Source organism: Heptranchias perlo, chromosome 2 (assembly GCF_035084215.1).
Source record: "Heptranchias perlo isolate sHepPer1 chromosome 2, sHepPer1.hap1, whole genome shotgun sequence".
Classification (NCBI taxonomy): Eukaryota; Metazoa; Chordata; class Chondrichthyes; order Hexanchiformes; family Hexanchidae; genus Heptranchias; species Heptranchias perlo.
In genome coordinates this window covers 101227466-101249953 of record NC_090326.1, presented here as the reverse complement: position 1 = coordinate 101249953, position 22488 = coordinate 101227466, and the positions used below count along the sequence as shown (strand labels likewise).

At 41.3% G+C, this 22488-nt stretch overlaps 1 protein-coding gene across 3 annotated transcripts in view; it reads left to right on the top strand.

Moving 5' to 3' along the window:
* The window catches only part of LOC137341719 (tyrosine-protein phosphatase non-receptor type 3-like), a 234329-nt gene that overhangs the window by 67765 nt on the left and 144076 nt on the right, over positions 1 to 22488 (top strand). For all 3 annotated transcript variants that reach the window (XM_068005156.1, XM_068005163.1, XM_068005147.1), the window contains exons 3-6: positions 16190 to 16297; positions 16403 to 16445; positions 17970 to 18039; positions 19535 to 19579. In XM_068005156.1, the coding sequence (XP_067861257.1) occupies positions 16190 to 16297; positions 16403 to 16445; positions 17970 to 18039; positions 19535 to 19579 (266 nt within the window). The remainder of the gene's footprint in view (positions 1 to 16189; positions 16298 to 16402; positions 16446 to 17969; positions 18040 to 19534; positions 19580 to 22488) is intronic.

The window sequence follows — 22488 nt, the reverse complement described above, 5'->3', positions numbered from 1 at the left end:
GCTGTAAAAATGGCAAATAAATACCATGTTGCATTATCAGAGAAAATGTACCAATCAAAATAAATTGTATTGTCCTATAACAAACTGGTCACATCTTACTTGAAACGTACTGAAAGCAGTTCTAATCACCTTACTACAGGAGGAATATTATTGTCAACAGCAACAACTTACATTTATATTAGGCCTTTTAAAATAGTAAAACATCCCAAGATACCTGGAATCCAAGGGTTAAATTACGAGGAGAAATTACACAAACTAGGGTTGTATTCACTGGAATTTAGAAGATTAAGGGGTGATTTGATCGAAGTTTTCAAGATATTAAGGGGAACTGATAGGGTTAATCGAGAGAAACTATTTCCGCTGTTTGGGGAGTCTAGGACTAGGGGATATAGCCTAAAAATTCGAACCAGGGCTTTCAGGAGTGAAGTTAGGAAACACTTCTACACGCAAAGGGTGGTAGAAGTTTGGAACTCTCTTCCACAAAGGGCAGTTGATGCTAGCTCAATTGTTAATTTTAAATCTGAGTGATAGATTTTTCTTCGCCCCATATCCCTTAATACTTTTGGCTAAGGTGGGTATATGGAGTTACGTCACAGATCAACCATGATCTCACTGAATGGTGGAACAGGCTCAAGGGGCTAAATGGCCTACTCCTGTTCCTATAAGACACTTCATTGGAGTGTTATCAGACAAAATTTGACACCGCGCCACATAAGGCGATATTAGGATAGGTGATCAAAAGCTTGTCAAAGAGGTAGGTATTAAGGAGTGTCGTAAAGGACAAGAGAGTAGTAGAGAGATAGAGGGGTTAAGGGAGGGAATTTCAGTGCTTCGGGCCTGCACAGCTGAAGGCACGGCCGCCAATGGTGGGGCGAAGGAAATTGGGGATGCACAAGAGGCCAGAATTGGGGAAACGCAGAGGGTTATTTTCTCGGAAGGTTGTAGGGCTGGAGGAGGTTACAGAGATAGGGAAGGGCGAGGCCATGGAGGCTTTTGAACACAGGAATGAGAATTTCAAATTTGAGGAGTTGCTGGACAGGGAGCCAGTGCAGGTCAGCGAGCATAGGGGTGATGGGCGAATGGAACTTGAGTTAAGATACAGGCAGCAGAGTTTTTGATGAGCTCAAGTTTATGGAGGGTGGAAGATGGGAGGTTGGCCAGGAGAGCATTGGAATAGTCGAGTCGGGAGGTAACAAAATCATGGATGAGGGTTTCAGCAGCAGATGGGCTGAGATGGGGCCGAAGGCGGGCGATATTAGAGGTAGAAGGAGGTGGTCTTGGTGATGGAGAGGATATGGGGTTGGGAGCTCAGCTCAGGGTCAAATAGGATGTAGAGGTTGCGAATGGCCTGGTTTAGCCTCAGACAGTGACCAGGGAGAGGGATGGAATCATTGGCTAGGGAACGGAGATTATGATGGGGGCTGAAGACAATGGCATTCCCAATATTTAATTGGAGGAAAGTTTTGATCATCCAATGTCTGGCAAGCAGCATGACAAATCAGAGGCAGTGGAGGGGTTGAGAGAGGTGGTGGTGAGGTAGAGTTGGGTGTCGTCAGCGTACATGTGGAATCTTATATTGTTTTTAGATGTCACTGAGTGGCAGCATGTAGATGAGAAGTAGGGGGCCAAGGATGGATCATTGGGTGACTCCAGAGGTAACTGTGTGGGAGCGGGAAGAGAAACCATTTCAGGAGATTCTCTGGCTACAACTGGATGGATAAGAACGGAACCAGGTGAGAACAGTTCCTCAGCTGGACAACGGAGGAGAGGCATTGGAGGAGCATGGTGTGGTCAACCCTGTCAAAGAATGAAGACCGGGCAAGACGGATGAGGAGGGATAGTGCACCATGGACACAGTCACATAGGATGTCATTTGTGACTTTGATAAAAGCTGTTTGAATGCTGTGGCGGGGCGGAATCCTGATTGGAGAGGTTCAAGCATGGAGTTGCGGGAAAGATGGGCACCGATTTGGGAGGCGACAACACATTCTTGGACTTTGGAGAGGACAGGGAGGTTGGAGATGAGGTGGTAGTTTGTAAAGGCAGAAGGGGTAAGGGTGGGATTTTTGAGGAGGGGGGCGATGATGGCAAATTTGAAAGGGAGGGGGACAGTACCAGAGGAGAGGGAACAGTTTACAACATCATCCAGTATAGGGGCCAGGAAGGGAAGTTGCATGGTCAGCAATTTAGTGAGAATAGGCTTAATGGTTCCCCTCACCCTCCTCCTCAAAAAAAAACATTCATTTACTTAGTGGTTGATGATTTCTTTAAATGCTGATGAAATTGGTCTGTGGTGGCAGCTCATTTATCTATCAGTGATTGGTTAAAAACTTGAATTGGCTTGTGCTAATGCTGTTTTCAGCTGTCATATTTTAAATTCATGCTTCTGCTTCACTCGGATGGTTTGAAAATGTAAACATGGACCCTCTCCCTGTTCCTTACCACGTCTTCCCTAAATTGTGAAAAATTTGTATTTTCTCATGAAACGTACTATAGGAATAATATTTATAACATTCTTCTGTTATTGGGATAATGTACCAGCCCATTCTTCTGCAAATAACCTTGCATCAAAAGATGCAGAGATTCAAGTCATTTTTCTACCAGTCAATGCAGCAAGTGTTTTTCAACCACCAGATCAAGGATCTTTGGAATGCATAGAACACATCTGTAAGTGTACCTTTCAGAGAAAATTCCTCAATGAGAATGATTCAAAGAAAATTTCTGATATTGTAAAGCGTCTTTCATTGAAGGATGCTGTACCTATGTCAGCAAAAGCATTTAATGGAAGAAGCTCAGCTTTAAAAAGCACAAGAGTCCTGCCCATGAGCAGTGAGTGATGGACTCTGATAACAAATGAAAATGTAAAGCAAAGTTTTCCAAGAAATTTCTTGGCAACTTATATTCAGTGAAGACAATGAAAACTGGTAATCTATTGATGAATAGGGGTAGGGGGTTGTAAGTGATCAGAGATGTAAATCTTAAGTGATGGTGAAACCATTCAGCATATTCAAGAATCTATAAACACTGTGCAGGAAAATGAAGGTGATGATGAGCAATATCTGCTGTTTATCATATCTTGAATAGATGGAACTGCAGGAAGAGACAGATGCTTATGTGTCATTGTTGCTAGTCAACAAATGGAAAGATGTAGCAGCCAGGAAATAAATTAACAAAGTTTCTATTTACAGTACTAACTCTTTCAAATTGTTTCCTGTTATTTACGTGAGGGAAATACAGATTGTTTTGATATTTCAAAGATATATAAATTATTTCAAAGATTTTTTATGCATATAGTGTGTGCGCTGTCAAAGTATTTAAGATTTTACTGTACTAGTAACAGTAAGTATCCCTTAATTGTTAACCATGTGGAAAAACTGCATTTCAAACATAAGTTTTGAAGATGATGGCAGCTTTTAGTTTGTGCGTTTGGGATACTGGCCTTTCATTGCTCCTTTCGGTGAAAAGAATAAAGCAAATATCACCTCAAGTATGATGAAACCTTAAACATCATGAACAGTTTCTGTATTTTTTATATGCCCTTAAGATAAAATATGTTTTAAAATTGACTGGAGAAAGGACAATGCATAAACCGAAATGCAAGTATGCTGAGATAATGAGAGGTTATCCGAGCCAACCAATGTCCTGGAGAGAAGTCATTACAAGTACTCAATTGCATCAGAAATTTCTCATGTCTCTAAAATATCAAATGCATCTAAAACTTGTAGCTGCTTGATGGATAGCCTAGGATTGTTACATAGAATGTACAGCACAAAAACAGGTCATATGACCCAACAGGTCCATGCCAGTATTTGTGCTCCCCACAGGCCTCCTCCCTCCCTACTTTATCTAACCCTATCAGCATATCCTCCTATTCCTTTCTCCCTCATGTGTTTATTTAGCTTCCCCTTAAATGCATCAATGCGAATCGCCTCAGCTATTCCTTGTAGTAGTGAGTTCCACATTCTAACCATTCTCTGGGTAAAGATGTTTCTCCTGCATTCCCTATTGATTTACTAGTGACTTTCTTCTATTTATGGCCCCTAGTTCTGGTCTCCCCCGCAATTGGAAACATCTTCTCTGCGTCTGCCCTTTTATAATCTTAAAGATCTCTATCAAGTCACCCATCAGTCTTTTTTCTAGTGAAAAGAGCCCCAGCCAACTCAGTCTTTCCTGATAGGTATAACATCTCAGTTCTGGTATCATTCTAGTAAATCTTTTTTGCACCTTCTCCAGTGCCTCTATATCCTTTTTATAATATAGAGACCAGAACTTGTTCACAGTACTCCCAAGTGTGGTCTAACAAAGGTTCTAAATAAGTTTATCGTCACTTCGCTGCTTTTCAATTCTATCCCTTTAGAAATGAACCCCAGTACTTGGTTTGCTTTTTTTTATGGCCTTATTAACCTGCATGGCTACTTTGTGATTTGTGTATCTGTACCCCAGATCCCTCTGCTCCTCTACCCCATTTAGAATCTTATTATCCGAGCAGTATGTGGCCCCCTCATTCTTCCTACCAAAATGTAATACCTCAGACTTAGCTATATTGAAATTCTTTTGCCAATTACACACCCATTCTTCAGGTTTATTAATGTCTTCCTGCATTTTGTCGCAGTCCTCCTCGGTATTAACTATACCCCCAATTTGGTGTCTTCCGCAAATTTTGAATTTGCAATTCCGATTCCAGAGTCCACCATTTATGTAAATGGTGAACAACCGTGGTCCCAGCACCGATCCTTGTGGAACACCACTTCCTACCTTTTGCCAGTCTAAGCAATTACCTTTAACCCCTACTCTCTGTTTTCTGTTTTGTAGCCAGCTTGCTATCCATTCTGCTCCTTGTCCCCTGACTCTACATGCTCTGACCTTCGTTGTGAGTCTACTATGCGGTACCTTGTTGAAGGCCTTTTGAAAAAGCAAATATATTACATCTGCATTACCCTTGTCCACCCTTTCTGTTACTTCTTCAAAGATTGGTTAAGCATGACCTTCCTTTTTGAAATCCGCGCTGACTATTCTTTATTATATTTTCGGTTGCTAGATGTTTGTCTATTACATCATTGAGTAAGGATTCCATTATCTTGTTTCCACCACCAACGTTAAGCTACTTGTTCTATAGTTCCCTGTTCTGGTTCTATCTCCCTTTTTAAATATAGGAATCACATTAGCTCTCCGCCAGTCCTCTGGCACTACTCCCTTTTCTAATGAATGTTTGCATATATGTAATGCCTCTGCTGTCTCTTCCCTAACTTCTTTTAATATGCGTGGATGCAATCTGTCTAGATGAGGGATTTTATCCTCTCTAAATTTGATTAGTTAATCAATTATCTCCCCCCTTTCTATCTTAAATGCCTTTATATCTATTTTGATCTCCTTTTCTAATGATCATGCCCACCATGTTCATCTCCCTGGTAAATACTGAGGTAAAGTAATTATTTAATATTTCTGCCATTTTGCTGTCCTTACCTGTGTGTTTATTGTGTGTATCTCTTAGTGACCCTATCTCTATCCTGATTTTTCTTTTGTTATTTGTGTCTGTAAAATACTTCACTTTTTATATTCCTTGATAATTTAATTTTGTAGTTCCTCTTTGCTGTCCTGATTTTTTTTGACTTCTTTCCTAGCCTTTTTGTGTTCCCTTTGTTATCCTCTCCTTTGTGGTTTATGTACTTAGTGTATGCTGTTTTCTTCGGTTTCAATTTTGCCCTTATTTCTTAATTAATGTCATTACTGGCTAGTTTGTTCTTGCTTTTTTAATGGGATATATTTCTCTTGGACTCTTTGATCACCGTTTTAAATATTTCCCCCTGCTGTTCCATTTCTTTCAGTAATTTCTTCCAGTTTATTTTCCCTAGTTTTTTTATTCATTCATGGGATGTGGGCGTCGCTGGCAAGGCCAGCTTTTATTGCCCATCCCTAATTGCCCTTGAGAAGGTGGTGGTGAGCTGCCGCCTTGAACTCCCACAGTGCTGTTAGGTAGAGAGCTCCAGGATTTTGACCTAGCAATGATGAAGGAACGGCGATATATTTCCAAGTCGGGATGTTGTGTGACTTTTCGGGGAACGTGCAGGTGGTGTTGTTCCCATGTGCCTGCTGCCCTTGTCCTTCTAGGTGGTAGAGGTTGCAGGTTTGGGAGGTGCTGTCGAAAAAGTCTTGGCGAGTTGCTGCAGTGCATCCTGTGGGTGACACACACTGCAGTCACAGTACCCCGGTGGTGACGGGAGTGAATCATTAGGGTGGTGGATGGGGCGCCAATCAAGCAGGCTGCTTTGTCCTGGATGGTGTCGAGCTTCTTGAGTGTTGTTGAAGCTGCACTCATCCAGGCAAGTGGAGAGTATTCCATCACACTCCTGACTTGTGCCTTGTAGATGATGAAAAGGCTTTGGGGAGTCAGGAGGTGAGTCATTTGCCGCAGAATACCAAGCCTCTGACCTGCTCTTGTAGCCACAGTATTTATGTTTCTGGTCAATGGTGACCCCCAGGATGTTGATGGTGGGGGATTTGGCGATGGTAATGCTGTTGAATGTCAAGTGGAGGTGGTTGGACTCTCTCTTGTTGGAAATGGTCATTGGGTCATTCTCACCCTCTTGAAAATGAGCTTTTTTCCAATTTATCACTTTGCCCTTTGTCTTACCTATGTCCTTTTCAATTTTTATCTTAAACCTTATTATGTTGTGATCATTATTGCCTAGATGTTGCCCTACAATTAGTTCTCATCAGTTTTGGTTCATTTCCCATTACTAGATCCAGCAGTGGTTCCTCTCTTGGGCTTTTTACATACTCTGTAAGAAAGGAGTCCTGCGCATACTGTAAAAACTCCATTCCCTGTACCCCTTTACCTACCTCTTTCCAGTTTATTTGGAGGTAGTTAAAATCTCCCATGATTAATATTCTGTCCTTTACTCATTTTGCGGATTTGCTTACGTATTTCTTCCTCCACCTCTTTTCTGCTATTAGGTGGTCTGTAATATACCCTGTTAGTGTGATCGATACCTTATCTTTTATTTCAATTCATATGGATTCTGTTTCTATCCTTCTGTTAGTTATGTCCCTTTCTTCTGCCATTGTTATCTCTAATTAGTACAACCATCCTCCCCTCCTTCCTTCCCTATCCTTTCTGATTGTTATAACCTGTAATATTTAGTTGCAAGTCCTGTTCTTTATGTAACCATGTTTCAGTTATTCCTACTATGTCTGGTTCCTCATTACAGATTATCGTCTCTAGTTCTCCTGTTTTATTTTGGACGCTGTTCAGGCAGTTTAGTTCATCTTTAATAGTAGTTCCGTTTACTTCATTTTTAACAGTCCTTTTACACGTCTGTTTTTGTTCCTTGACCATTTGTTATCTTTATTCCTCACCCTGGTCTGACCTTTACATTCATCCCCTGTTTCTTTTATCTTGAAGATTTTGTTATTGCGACCAGATCCCTCTCCCCATCTTGCTAGTTTAAAGCATTATGCTTTCCGCTAGGACTCTGATACCATTCTGGTTCAGATGGAGCCCGTTTCAGCGGTACAGCACCTTCCTGTCCCAGTAGTGATACCAGTGTCCCATGAAATGGAACCCCTCCTTCCCATACCAGTCTTTCAGCCATGCATTCACCTTTCTGATCTGCCTATCCCTATGCCAATTAACATGTGGCTCGGGTAATAATCCAGAGATTACCACCCATGAGGTCCAGCTTTTTAATTTAGTTCCTAGTTTCTGATATTCCCTTAGCAGAATCTTCTCCTTGTTCTTTCTTATGTCATTGATGCAGACATGGACCACGACAACTGGATCCTTCCCCTCCCTTTCTCAGTTCCTCTCCAGTTGCTCCAGGTAGGCAGTATACCCTCTTGACTCTCATTTGCGACTGCAGAGGACACTATCTGTGAACCAAACTATTTTCATGTAATATCTTCATCTCTTGCTGTAGATGGCCTGCAATAGTAGGTCCAGCTCCACACTCCCAGGAGTTGCTCCCTTTTTCTAAAACCTATTAGGTCCCAGATGGCATCTGATTGACAGGCTTCACAGCCTCTATCTAGGTAAGCAGTAGTGACATCTGTAGGGGTCAAATAGCCAATCCATGTCAAATGTCATCATGTGATTCTCCTTGCTTTGGGTAGGCAAATTGGATTATATGTTCTGTCTGACTGAGGCTCAGGTTACAAACCAACAGATAATTTATTTAACAGGGAACAAATAAAGCAGCATTTTTTTGAACAGTATATTGACAGTAATTTATAAACTTTATTATCCTCCTAGAAATATCAAAACAACAAAAAGTTATCAAATTGACTTGAACATGGCCACTCACATCTTACATGGCAAAACAATAGCCTAGTCCTTGCTAGTAATAGACTGACTGACTATTTGGATACCAGTTACCAAACCTCTGATTGCAAGCACCTGGCCGTAGAACTGTCTGTCAAAAAGAAATATAAAGATCATTGGCCCTGTCCCTCTGACAAACTCAAACACAGATGTGAGTCAAAACCACTACCTCAGAATAAACATCAATCACCCAGAACATAGAATTGCATAGAAAAGCTAATTTATTGATCTGTATTTTGAATTACCTTTGATGGCTGATCATTAATATCTTGTCCAGCCAGCTATCAAAGACATTATTCAACAGATTGATACCAGTGATTCTACATTCAATCAATACTAGCATATATTAAACTCCCCTTTGTTTAACAGAAATCAAAACTCTCAAAGATATTAATTGCCTTTGGCCTGCCAAACCATAATCTGTATTCCTGTCCCTTGCAAAGCAGCCAACAAAAATCAATATTAACCCTGTGAGCACTGTGGCCAACAATAACGAAACTGATCAATAAACTGACAAAAATGCTTCATTTTTCTCACAATGCTTCAAAGTACCCAATTTGAACAAGGTGGGCTGTGAAATATTTTTCAAAAATGATTGGGATAAATAAAATTGAAGTATCTACTAATCTCATAAGAGCTGCCAATCAAATAAACATGTATCTCAATTATAAATGATAGGCGGTCGTAGCATTCAATTTCAAACGCATTGAAAACTCCTATGTCAATCTGATCCTATGGATAATCACATTATAGAAGTGCCTGCATTTACCTACAATACCTGTTACACCTCTAGGTGTAGTGCTGTGGTAGAGGGTTTGAATGTAAAATGTTAATAACATTAGTAGCACCCTAACTGCTAACACATTGGCTGCTAGTTTTCACCTTGGTACGTGTACAGTAATCAAGTATCCTTACCCTCTGGAACTTTCGAGGCCTGCACAGAAAGGTAAAGGTTGGGGCATATTTTCAATAAGGCCAGTAAATTAAACTTTTTTTAAAAATAGTGATACGTTAATTTTTTTGGCCCCTTATTTTGAACTTTCCCTGTTCTTAGGCTATTCTCACCCTGCTAGTACATACTGCTTTGTGGCATGGTCTTCAAAGTTTTCACCCCCGCTGGCTGGCACTGTTCTGTGGCTTGGTGTTTAAAGTTATGAATCCTGCTAGTAGCCTGCTTGCGGGCTGTTCTTGGCCTCTTCTCGGCCCCTTTGGTTACCTGGGTTCAGGCCACTGTACAGTGCTCTTTTCACCTGCTCGCATGCCTCCCTGACTCTCTTGTGCTGCTACCAGGTCTGTTTGTGCTGCTCAATTCTGCTCCCCAACCTGACACTGGGCTGGGTTTTCTTACCAGCAGGTATTCCAGTTCCATGTTGTCACTATGATTGCTCATTGGTGTTTCAAGGAGCAATCCCTTCTGCTGGTCGAGGCACTGCTTCACACAGGCTGCAGTGGATGCTCTTGATGTAAGAGGACACTCAATTGCCATTGTGATCTTGCTTCAGCTGTTTGCTTTTGTCGGGGTTCCCACAGGAACTGCAGCAGCTGATTCTTCAATGGGAAAGATTTCTTTGTTAAGCAAGCAGAAAAGCTGAATGCCATTGACAAAACCTTTATAATCCCAGATTTGACACTGGTAAGGATCCTCTCACTATTGTACAGGATTCACCAAGAATAAGAACAATCTTTGCCTGTGGCAAGTATACTAGATTCTCATGCTATCAAGCCCATTATTTCATGCTTGGCTTATGCCCACAAGGTACTTGTTGAAAAGCCCCTCTGAGACAGATCCCATCCGACAGACTCAGCAGTGAGCCCTTACTCCTGGTTGGCAAAAGACCCAGATGGATAGCCATCTGTAATTATTCAAGACATTTGAGAGAGAATCATCATGGATGCATGGACCTGGGAGACAATCAGCAAAATCCTGCCCACCTGATTTCACCACCTGAGGGACCCTTAGTTATCGTTTACACTGGGTGTAAACTGCGATACAGTCATCTACAGTGATTTGAGAAATTCAGATAAGGATGAGGTCACATTTCATTCACTATACTAAGGGGTTCACCAAAGGTGGGAGCATACTGTCCCATTCTGGATCTCAATTCCTCGAGAAGGAAAGGTTCAAGATGATTCTGCTTCGTTATTCAGGTGGTATGCCCTGGAGACTGACTGGCTGTGACAGACTTCAGAGTTGTCTACTTTTGCAATAACATTCAACCTTCCCATCACAGGCTCAAATAAGTCTTGTCAAAATTCCTGTAGGCATGTTAAGAAAACATATGTAGAAAAAGTGTAGAATCAGTTTAGTCATTTTTGTGCATTTTCTTTGTATGCTTGTGTGTTTATATTTGGGTTGGAAGAGTTATTGATCCACAAGAAAAGACTAATCAGGAATTTAGAGCACTGTTGCTCAGGAATGCTGTAGAAGTCTTTGATAGTCCTCTATAGGTGAAGTATTAAACTGTAATCTTCACTCCCAACATATTGTTAGACTGACTAGAGGGGAAAAAAATTCAAGGATCATTGTCCCTTTAGGATATTTAATGTCTATCATTGGCCTTATGATCCCTTCCTATATCATGATATTATCACGACTTTCAGATGCCATCACTCGTTAATTTTTTTTCTGTGCAAAAATGATTGCACCCACTATTTTTGCACAAGGATGATGATATAATGTTTCAATCACTCATTGACTTTGAAATCCAGGTGGTAATTGTGTATGAAGTGTTCCAACAGAACAAATTGTCCATGGGGCCAGAACAATGGTAGATGAAATTTAATGTAGACAAGTGTCGAGTACCGCACATAGGAGGGAAAAGTGGGTGGCACATGTATTCCATGAATAGTGTTGAAAGGCTAAGGATGAAGTTGAGAGACTTTGGAGTCTTAGGCTCAACGCTTAGCAAAACAGTCAACAAATTCAATAAAATGTTGAAATATACAACTAAAACAGTAAAGTTATGATTAAACTTTACAGTGCTCTGGTCAGACTACATCTTGAATACTGTGTCTAGTTCTGGTTGTCCAGGCACAAGGAAGATATTCCAGTGCTGGAGGCAGTGCAGAGAAGACCCACAAGGCTGATCCGTAGTGTCATGAGAATTATCTGAAGAAACGTGGGCTTTTCAGCCTGGTAGGAGATGTTTAGGAGTGATCTTAGTGAGAGGTAGATAAGAAAGTTAAAGGAATGGAAAATGTAAATCTGCCATATTACCTTAAATTAAATTGTAAGAGTGGGACAAAGGGACACAGATTCAAACTGCTAAAAGGTGAATTTAGGGTTGATATCTGGAAGTTCTTCTTAATACAAAGAATGATCAGAGTGGACTTCCAGGTACAGTAGTGGAGGCAATAATCCGGGAATCATTCAAGAAACAATTGAATTCTCCAGTAAGAGGACTTTATGGTCTTTTTAGATGGATAAATTAAGATGGGCTGAATGTACTTCATCATCCATAATTATCTTGTGATCTCATAGGTATAATAAATATGCTATATATTATATCAATGAGGCATGATATAATCTTGAGCCAAATTTGCATTGGATACCCATCATGTACAGAGAAAGAGAGAGAGACTTCAGTTCCTGAATGAAAAGATCCACTACAGTGTTGAGTCTGAATTATTTTGATTTAGGAGCTCCATCCATGTACCAGGTTCATCAGCAACGTCTTGGACTGGCATGTGTAATGTCAAAGCATTACTGATAGACATGACCAACCAGGTTGATCCCAATTTATGATACTAACCAACTGATGATATTTGATGTTGCCCGTAAAACAAGTTTGATGCACAGTGACGCTGTGTACCCTCAGGCATTCCTAAGTGAGTGCAATCAGCATCATAGTTTCTCAAGGCACTCAATGCTGAGGCATTGAACTACAGTACATTGCCATACACCTCTTACAGAAGGTAAGGTTCTGAACCTGGAAAGTGATGATTCCGGATTTAGGCAATATTTTAAGTCTTTCTCATTGCCTTGGATATGCTCCTTGTCCACTCTGAGGCTGTCAAAGATCTCAGGGAAGATTTTCTTCTTCATTGCGGCTAGGGAGTGCTCAGTTGTCAGGCGCAGAAAAAAGGAAATTGGGGTTGGGGGCCTGTTGTGTCATGTCTCTGCTCCATATACTGCTCTGAGATTTCTGGGGCTTCCATAGTGGACATAAGCAGTAGATGTAGGCCAAGCGTTATGATGCTAATAAGTTGGGATGGGGGCATTCCTGCCCTCCTACATTACTTTCCTCTAACTGTCTGTGAGGTGCACAAATGGAAAGGCGCCCGAAAACCTGATTAGGGTTTGCGCTTGGACCCACTGTAGACCTGAAAGTCTACAAGGTGCCAGAAGCACCCTCGGATTGAAGAAGCCACAACTTCTGTTTAGGTACATTTAAGTTGTCAGTTTTCCGCTCCCCCCACCACCAAATTAGTGTTCAGATCTCAGGGCCTTCTGGATGCTGCTCTCCAGCAGCAGCCAGAATGCCAAGCGCCAGTAGTGAAAATGCTGGCTTCTGAGGTCTGCAGCTACGCTCCTGTTTCCACTTCTCAGTCCCATTACAGATAGTTTGCCTGCGACATACTAATGGCCCGGGCCATAAAGATTGTATGCACTTCTCCCCTCACAGGCATAGTGCACCTGATACACGGTGCATATTGGCAACCCAGCGAGTGTCTAGCGAGGAAATTGGCCCTGATGTCTTGTCTGTGTCCACTGTCCTGCACTGTCAGAAATCCAAAGAATTTATTTTTGGCTTTAATTTGGAGGAAATTGAGAACCTCTGGATTCTTCTTGGTCAATGATTGTTTCAGGCAACGTTGCACAGTTCCCACTGCCTATCCAGGAGATGACGAAGCCCCTGTTGGTGGAATCTGAGAAAATCTTGCAGAGATGCCTTCTGATTTCCACCCCCCCCCCACCCAACCAAACAAAATAAAAGACGAATTGTGGATATCAACGTTCCGCAAGGAGGTATTTCTTCTCCCAGAGGGTTGTAATTCTTTATCCCAAAAAGCTGTGGAGGCTGAGTCATTGAATACATTCAAGGCTGAGTTAGACACATTTTTGATCAGCAAGGGAGTCAAAGGATATGGGGAAAAGGCAGGAAAGTGTAGTTGAGGTAAAAATGAGATTAGCCATGATCTCATTAAATGGCGGAGCAGGCTCAAGGGGCCGAATGGCCTACTCCTGCTCCTATCTCTTATGGTCTTATGAAGGAAGCATCCTCAACTTTCCCATGGGTCAATGGGTAAATTTGTTACCACGCTATATGTTGTGTTAGCTGGTCTCACCAATTAGTTGAGTTGCTACAACCACAAGATACGTGGTAATTATGCAGGATGACTCTTCCCCCAATTCTTTCTCCTTATCTGGAAGTATGTCTTCATGTGGCACCTTTCACAGAAACCCAACGAAGGTACTCAGCCGTGGCATCAGTATGGTACAGCAATAGACTGTTAATTTTTCTTAAAATGCAAGCTTGTCATGCTGCTCCCACCAGCAGTTTGGAGAACAGCTAAGTATGTTAGTGTTGTATTCCTGTATGTGATGTGATTGTACAGCTGATCACTGGCAAACCCTGGAAGAGGTTATACCCCTTATAATTAGACTATATCACTCAAATTGCGTAATTAAAATCTGCATTTTCATTTTGACTCTGATCAATTAATGTAATTTTGGTCTGGTCACTTTTTAAAGGTTAAATTCACAGCTTTTAAATCAAGTTTTATTTTTTAGGATTTGGTAGCAAAGTGGTTATGGTACTAGACTAGCATCCCAGGGGTGGTGAATTCAAATCCCAACATGGAAAATTGTGAAATTAAATTAAATAAGTCTGCTAATTTGTTGACTAGCTCCAGAAAATTACCATGTCATTGACCATTGTCGTCCAAACCCAACTGGTTCATTGATATCCATTAGAGAAGACAACCTGCCACCTCTACCTGATCTGGCCTACATGTAATTTTGCTGCCACATTTTGGTTGACACCGTGCCCTCGGGTCAAGGAGGGATGGGTAATAAATACTTGTTAGAACAAAAGAACATAAGAAATAGGAGCAGGAGTAGGCTATACGACCCCTCGAGCCTGTTCCACCACCCAATCAGATCATGGCTGATCTTCAACCTCAATTCCACTTTCCTGCCCATATCCCTTAATTCCTCTAGAGTCCAACAATCTATCTATCTCAGCCTTGAATATACTCAATGACTCAGCATCCACAGCCCCCTGGGGTAGAGAATTCCAAAGATTCACAACTCTGAGTGAAGAAATTCCTCCTCATCTCAGTCTTAAATAGCTGACCCCTTATCTTGAGACTATGCCCTCTAGTTCTAGACTCTCCAGCTAGGGGAAACAACCTCTCAGCTTCTACCCTGTCAAGCCCCCTCAGAATTATATGTTTCAATGAGATCACCTCTCATTTTTCTAAACTCCAGAGAGTATAGGCCCATTCTACTCAACCTCTCTTCATAGGACAATCCTCTCATCCAGGAATTAATCTAGTGAATCTCCATTGCACCGCCTCTAAGGCAAGTATATCCTTCCTTGGCTAAGGAGACCAAAACTGTACGCAGGACTCCACACGGACTGCAGCGGTTCAAGAAGGCGGCTCACCACCACCTTCTCGAGGGCAATTAGGGATGGGCAATAAATGCTGGCCTCGCTAGCGACGCCCACATCCCATGAACGAATAAAACAAAGTGAGCTCTCGCCAAAGCCCTGTACAATTGTAGTAAGACTTGTTGCCCACATCCCAAGAGCAAATGTATGAAGAAAACAAATCTATTTATCTCTCTCTCTGCCTTATTGGTGTTATGATGTGGAGATGCCGGTGATGGACTGGGGTTGACAATTGTAAACAATTTTACAACACCAAGTTATAGTCCAGCAATTTTATTTTAAATTCACAAGCTTTCGGAGATTTTCTCCTTCCTCAGGCAAATGTTTCAAGATCTCCTTGAAGCCTACGCATTTATACATGATTATACTTATTGGTGTTAGCAATTAGGATCTGTCTCACATATGTAAAGAATTAGCAATTATCTTATGTCAACAAAACATAGGTGGACAATTAGTTGGCGTAAAAATTCGAAGTGTCTTTGTTAAAAATTACAATAATATTGACCTGAAGGGGGCGATTTTTACGGCAGGGCACCTTGGCTATCCCATTGATTCCCAAAGCCTGCCTGATGCAATTTTCTGGCGGATCTGTAAATAGGTAAGCAGCTCACCCACCTGTAACAGGCAGGAGCCCACTTAAATATGCAAACTGAGGTCCTACCCTGGTTGTAGGATCCCGATTGCAATTTTCAGATACAATTGGGTGTTAGAAATGTTCATTAATCATTACGGAAAAAAATTAAGAAATCGTTTTAAGTGCTTTGTGGAAACTCAGTGGCCAGATTGTGCAATTGCAAAAAGTAATATATTCTCACGATGAATTGTAGCTAATGTGTGTTATACAGTGTGACACCTTTACCATTGAAAAGCCCAATCACACCTATCAGGAGTAACAGGTTCTGCAGGTACTTATAATGTGTTTTCAATTAAATTCACCCTAAATACCGAATTAAAAATAAATCCAAGTCTAAGCTTTTGGGAGAGGAATAAAAACTTTAATGAAGTCATTAAAAGACACAAAAGACTATTCAGTGGTAATTGTTGTTGTAAAATATGTAATTTTTATATTTTCTTTCATTTTATTTAAACTTTATTATGGATATTAGAAAATTCAGTTTCTGAGGAAAAAATGGTGGACAGGAAAAAATTCAGAAGGAATGATTTGTGGGAACCTGGTGCTTAGATTGTACAATCTCAGGGTGATATACTCTAATTGTAAAATAGCAGTTATTGTGTGTCATGTTTTGTTTTGCAGAAACAAGATGCTGGTCAAGTTCTGTTGGATATGGCCTATAAACACTTGGACTTAATTGAAAAGGAATATTTTGCTTTACAGTTTATAGATGATTCGATAGAGTCTCCTGTGAGTATTTTATTATTAAAAGATGAACACTTTCTTTTATGCATGCGTTTCATTACTAACTTGATCGTAAAATCTAACATGGATTTACTAATATTTCATGCACAGAGGTGGCTTGAACCTAGCAAACCTATCAGGAAACAACTTAAAGGTAAGCGTAGTGACTTACTGTAACTGAATGTTATTAACCTCCCAAAACTGCTCCATTGAATTCAGTTAGCCACTCAGTTTTAATTGCTTCCTTAAAATAAGAATAGAAATAATGCAAATAAGCTTAATGTCTAGTGTAGAATTGTATGTAAATATGAAAGAATGTGTGCCTTCATAAACGGACAATGATTGTTCAGAATGTACAAAACTTTTTTTTTAAGTAAAATGGGTTCCCTCCCAACTCAGAGTGCTTGGCCCTCCAATCATGACCTCTCCTGATGGCATGGTGCTAACTTGAAACTATCATGAGGGAAACTGCTCGCATTGCAACACTTCAAATAAAAGGATTGTTTTCTCCCTTGCCCTCCTCTCCTGAAGATATTGTTGGGGTATGTAGTTCCATGCCTCTGGAACCGCACACATATGGCTATTTATCTGTGAGCCGAGATAGTTATTGAGTGTTGGGACGTTTGATTGAGGAAGTGTCACAGTCAAGTATGATCCTGTTCTTGTCTGATATCCACATGTGGACATATCAGAAATCACTGGATAACAATCAGAAACTCTGATTGACAGGAATGCTGAAGACAATTGGTATGCCCCAAACGCTGTTGCGAGCTCAGAACAGACCAGGGATTGAACCAAGCAGCTTCCCGTTCTATAAAGCAAACCATGGTGTAAAAAGGGGGGGAAAAAAGTCTGTCTTGTGAATACAGTATTTGTCCAATAAGGTGGCAAAATTCATTTGTATTTTCCTCACAATCTTGGTCAGTTTATTGCATAGGTAAGGGTAGCAATTATGGCGGTGATATTGCACTGCCAGAAATATGATGGGCGGAACTTCTATCTAACTGCTTTGTCCCCATCGTAACCTTATTCCAAATCCCAGGGATGGAATCATTTAAAGATTAGGGATGGGTGCCCATGCCAGTAGGCGTGTTGTAATGCACTGCCCCCCAATGGAAATTCCAGCCTCCCGCACTCCCAGGGAGGAGAAGCAGCTCTACCCTATAGCATCTAGTAGCAGTATAGGCATTATCTGCAAGAAATGTTGTTAAAAATTAGATGGCCCAATGGTTAGACACTGGCCTTGCACCTCTGGGACCTCGATTCAAATCCAGTCCAGATTGATGGGATAAAAGTCTCCTTGGGCTGCTGGCTCTAAGAGTCCAATTTGAAATGAATCTCAATTCATTCCTAGTAACTGTGGGCCTAAACAAAAAGTGTCCTTAATTGGGCACTAGCTGGCAGTGTCACTCAAAGACTGATATGGGCAATGGGGGAAAAATGTTCTGATACAGTAGAGAAGCTGTTCTGAGGTTAGGGCTATGGCATGTTTTTGCAGCAGAGTAGAGGGAGCTTTACTTTGCATCTGGCTGTGCTACACCTGACTTGAGAGTACTTGATGTAGATATTAGGTGCTTGAAGTGTGAGGAGTTCCATTTCCCAGCACAAATTGTAAATTCTTTTTTTAAAAAAAAGTTTAATCATTTAAATGTGTCTTTTTCCACCCAAAATATTTCAGGAGGTGCACTAAATTTCCGAGTGAGATTTTTTGTAACAGATCCTAATGCTCTGCAGCAAGAACAGACAAGGTAGGCTGTGTGCATGTAAGTACTACTTATCGCAGAATACTTTAGTATTGTGCATGTACAGAAATTCTTCAAAAAATGTATTTGCAGTAATTGGTAAATAATATTTATTCAGTTAGCTATTGCACTGTCCACAAAATATGAATATTTTGAAAGTTCTGTTCTGTTTTAAACCACATAGTTGAATATATAATATGAAGGCTTGCATCTAACACGTGCCATGGTGTAGTTACTTCCATGGTTAAAAAAGCAGAAATGACTCACAACAACGGGCTTGATTTTTGTCAGGAATCCGCCTATTTTCAGATGGTCCTAGAGCAGTTATGATGTGAAAATTGGATTGAGTGGCCTACCCTTGACTTCAAGTCCCTAAAAAGTGCCTGGCAGGTTTTCATGCACTCCCGCTGTGGGCAGATTTCTTCCGCCACTGCATCTTCACTGTGCAACATGCAGATTTCCATCCCTTCCTGCCCAGTGGCAGAAAATTAAGCAATCAAATCCCTCAATTTTTCTCAGTTATAATTGACAAACCAGCAAATACCGCAAAACTGAACAATCAGATTACTCGAACAACTTTTTCTTGAGCCAATGGATTAGGGAAAGTTTTTAAAAATACAATTTATAATATAGAAAGCATATAAAAACTTAAATAATTTGCAAAAAAAACTTTAAAATCACCCATAACATTACCTATTTCCTGCTAGAAACACACAGTTTTGCCGCCAGTAGCCTATACTTTGTCGGATTTTTTGGACTTAAGTTCTGTTCTCTATACTTTCCCTTGGACATCTATCCACTATGTCCTGGGCTTTGCTCGTGTGCGAAGTCTGCCCCTCAGTGTCTTTGAGGGCTTTGCCCATGTGTGCCTTGAGTCTGATTCTTGATATGGCCTCTCCATGAGCAACACCACAGGACTTTGACTCTAATAAATATATAGATGTGTTTGTAAGATCCAGTTATTTACTGAGAACTACATAAGTTGGTGAAATGCTCTGATTGCCTTTTAAATTATGAAAACTCGAGCTCTAGTGTCTCTATTTTGTGATGGGGTAAGGTGTGCCGTTGCCTGAGTCCGTGGTTAGCTCATTGTTACAAGGAACAATATTGTGCATTTACAGATGTTTGGGAGAAAAATACAGGCACCTCCATTGTTTCTGCAACAAGAAAGAGTGTTGAAATCACTACTGTTTACGTTAGTTATGTTCCCAATAGCATTATGTGTCAGTGGCAACAACTGATGGAGCTAGTTCATCTGGCAGGCAAGAAATCTTTTAAAGAAAATGTAATGTAAATTCAGAATTATTTATATTTTAATTGAATATTACAGTTGGTACATTTGTTTCAGAATGTTGTTACTAGCTGCGTAGCATGAAAATTATTATACCAGCTCATACATTTACAGAGCGGAGTGTATAAAGACATTAGTACTATTTATTTTGCAAATGCCGTCTGTACTTAAATTATGCACTGATATTTAATATCTTGGTCTGCTTTCCAGGCACTTGTATTTTTTACAACTGAAGAAGGAATTTATTGATGGAAGGTAAATACCGTGTTTTGTATGCAAAATATACTCTTCTAGCTGTAGCATTGGACAGGCAAAACGCTTTTATCCATATTAATTTCTCCTGCACTGGATAACATTTCCATAATGAAGAGTTTGTAAGAACAGTTTGATTGAATATTAATGACTGGTATCCACTGTGGATGAAGTAGTTGTCAAATTGTGTAAATATGAACCTAAAGCCTGATTCTGTCCATTATACACTTGTATAGCATAATTACCTTAATGGCATAATGAGGATATTTCTGCAAAAGTTTATTTGTGCATACATGTTACTGAATTGTTGCTCTGTTCTGGAACATTGTGGAAACAGCACAAAAACAACTCTTTTGTCAATTTAAAATTTAAAAAAAATACTCGATACCTGATCTCTTATGGTTAAGTAATAAGTTTTTAAACAAAATGTACTGATGACACCAAACAATGTAACCAATGCTGGAGAATTTAGTAGCAGTGAAAAAAGTCTGAAAAAGCTAGATGAATGGGTGAAAGAATATCCGATGAAATTTCATGTGGGTAAAAATAATGGAATATATAGTAGTACATGAAGAGTTAGAAAAGGGAGAATATTTTGTCGTGATCATCCATGATTTTGCTCTGAAGTTTTGCCATTCTGAAGGCCTGTCCATGAAAATATTGCAGTCAAATGGAGTACTCCTGCAATTTAGGTGCCAGCAACACCTAGATTTATACCCTGCTTAGTAGAAAATACTACCACTGGACTGATTGAAAGTCACATATTAGCCCTGATTTTACAATCCTGGCAAAAATGGGCTTGTACTGATCTAATGGTACAACTGTGCCCATAGCTCAGGATGGGCTGATTTAAATTTAGCAATGTAAAGTCTGCCCCTATTTTGAATAGGCTACAAGCGCAGGAAAACCATCTTCAGCCAGAAGTGCTGAGTAGATGATCTACCTCTGCCCCCTCCCGATATCCCCACCATCACAGAAGCCAGTCTTCAGCCAATTCGATTCACTCCATGTGATATCAAGAAACGGCTGAGTGCACTGAATACAACAAAGCCTATGGGCCCCAACAACATCCCGGCTGTAGTGCTGAAGACTTGTGCTCCAGAACTTGCCGCGCCTCTAGCCAAACTGTTCCAGTACAGCTACAACACTGGCATCTACCTGACAATGTGGAAAATTGCCCAGGTATGTCCTGTCCACAAAAAGCAGGACAAATCAAATCTGGCCAATTACCACCCCATCAGTCTACTCTCAATCATCAGCAAAGTGATGGAAGGTGTCGTCGACAGTGTTATCAAGCGGCACTTACTTAATAACCTGCTCACCGATGCTCAGTTTGGGTTCCGCCAGGACCACACTGCTCTAGACCTCATTACAGCCTTGGTCCAAAGATGGACAAAAGAGCTGAATTCAAGAGGTGAGGTGAGAGTAACTGCCCTTGACATCAAGGCAGCATTTGACCGAGTGTGGCACCAAGGAGCCCTCGTAAAATTGAAGTCAATGGGAATCAGGGAAAGCTCTCCAGTGGCTGGAGTCATACCGAGCACAAAGGAAGATGGTAGTGGTTGTTGGAGGCCAATCATCTCAGCCCCAGGACATTGCTGCAGGAGTTCCTCAGGGCAGTGTCCTAGGCCCAACCATCTTCAGCTGCTTCATCAATGACCTACCCTCCATCATAAGGTCAGAAATGGGGATGTTCAGTTCCATTTGCAACCCATCATGTCCGCGTGCAGCAAGACCTGGACAACATCCAGGCTTGGGCTGATGAGTGGTAAGTAACATTTGCGCCAGGCAATGACCATCTCCAACAAGAGAGAATCTAACCACCTCCCCTTGACATTCAACAGCATTACGATTACGGAATCCCCCACCAACAACATCCTGGGGGTCACCGTTGACCAGAAACTTAACTGGACCAGCCACATAAATACCGTGGCTATAAGAGCAGGTCAGGGGCTGGGTATTCTGTGGCGAGTGACTCACCTGACTCCCCAAAGCCTTTCCACCATCTACAAGGCACAAGTCAGGAGTGTGATGGAATACTCTCCACTTGCCTGGATGAGTGCAGCTCCAACAACACTCAAGAAGCTCGACACCATCCAGGACAAAGCAGCCCTCTTGATTGGCACCCCATCCACCACCCTAAACGTTCATTCCCTCCACCACTGGCGCACAGTGGCTGCAGTTTGTACCATCCACAGGATGCACTGCAGCAACCCGCCAAGGCTGCTTCGACAGCACCTCCAAAACCCACGACCTCTACCACCTAGAAGGAAAAGGGCAGCAGGCATATGGGAACAACACCACCTGCACGTTCCCCTCCAAGTCACACACCATCCCGACTTGGAAATATATCGCCATTCCTTCATTGTCACTGGGTCAAAATCCTGGAACTCCCTACCTAATAGCACTGTGGGAGAACCTTCACCACACGGACTGCAGCGGTTCAAGAAGGCGGCTCACCAGCACCTTCTCTAGGGCAATTAGGAATGGACAATAAATGCTGGCCTTGCCAACAATGCCCACATCCCATGAACGAATTTTTTAAAAAAAGCTTGCCAGACAGCTTGGTTTGTAGCACAAAATCCAGTGAGCCAACAGCTCCCAAAAGGCTATAGCACATCATCGAAGGGCAAGTTATAATGGTGACAGAAAGCTTAAACAGTTGTTTGCAATGATGTAGTGGAGTCTTGTGGTAGCACTGCTATTTTTTGATACTTTAGACTTGGAGGTCCTGCTGTAGAATGTTTACCAAAGGAGGGTGGCCCTATTTGGCCACCTTCCAGTAAAAGTACAGATGCCAGTTGAATGAAGGAAGGTCACCAACCAAGCCATTGCAGTTTCCTCATGCCTGGTGGCAAATGAGGAAATTTACTGGGATTAGGAGATAGGCAAAGGGGAGTTTGCTTTAAATT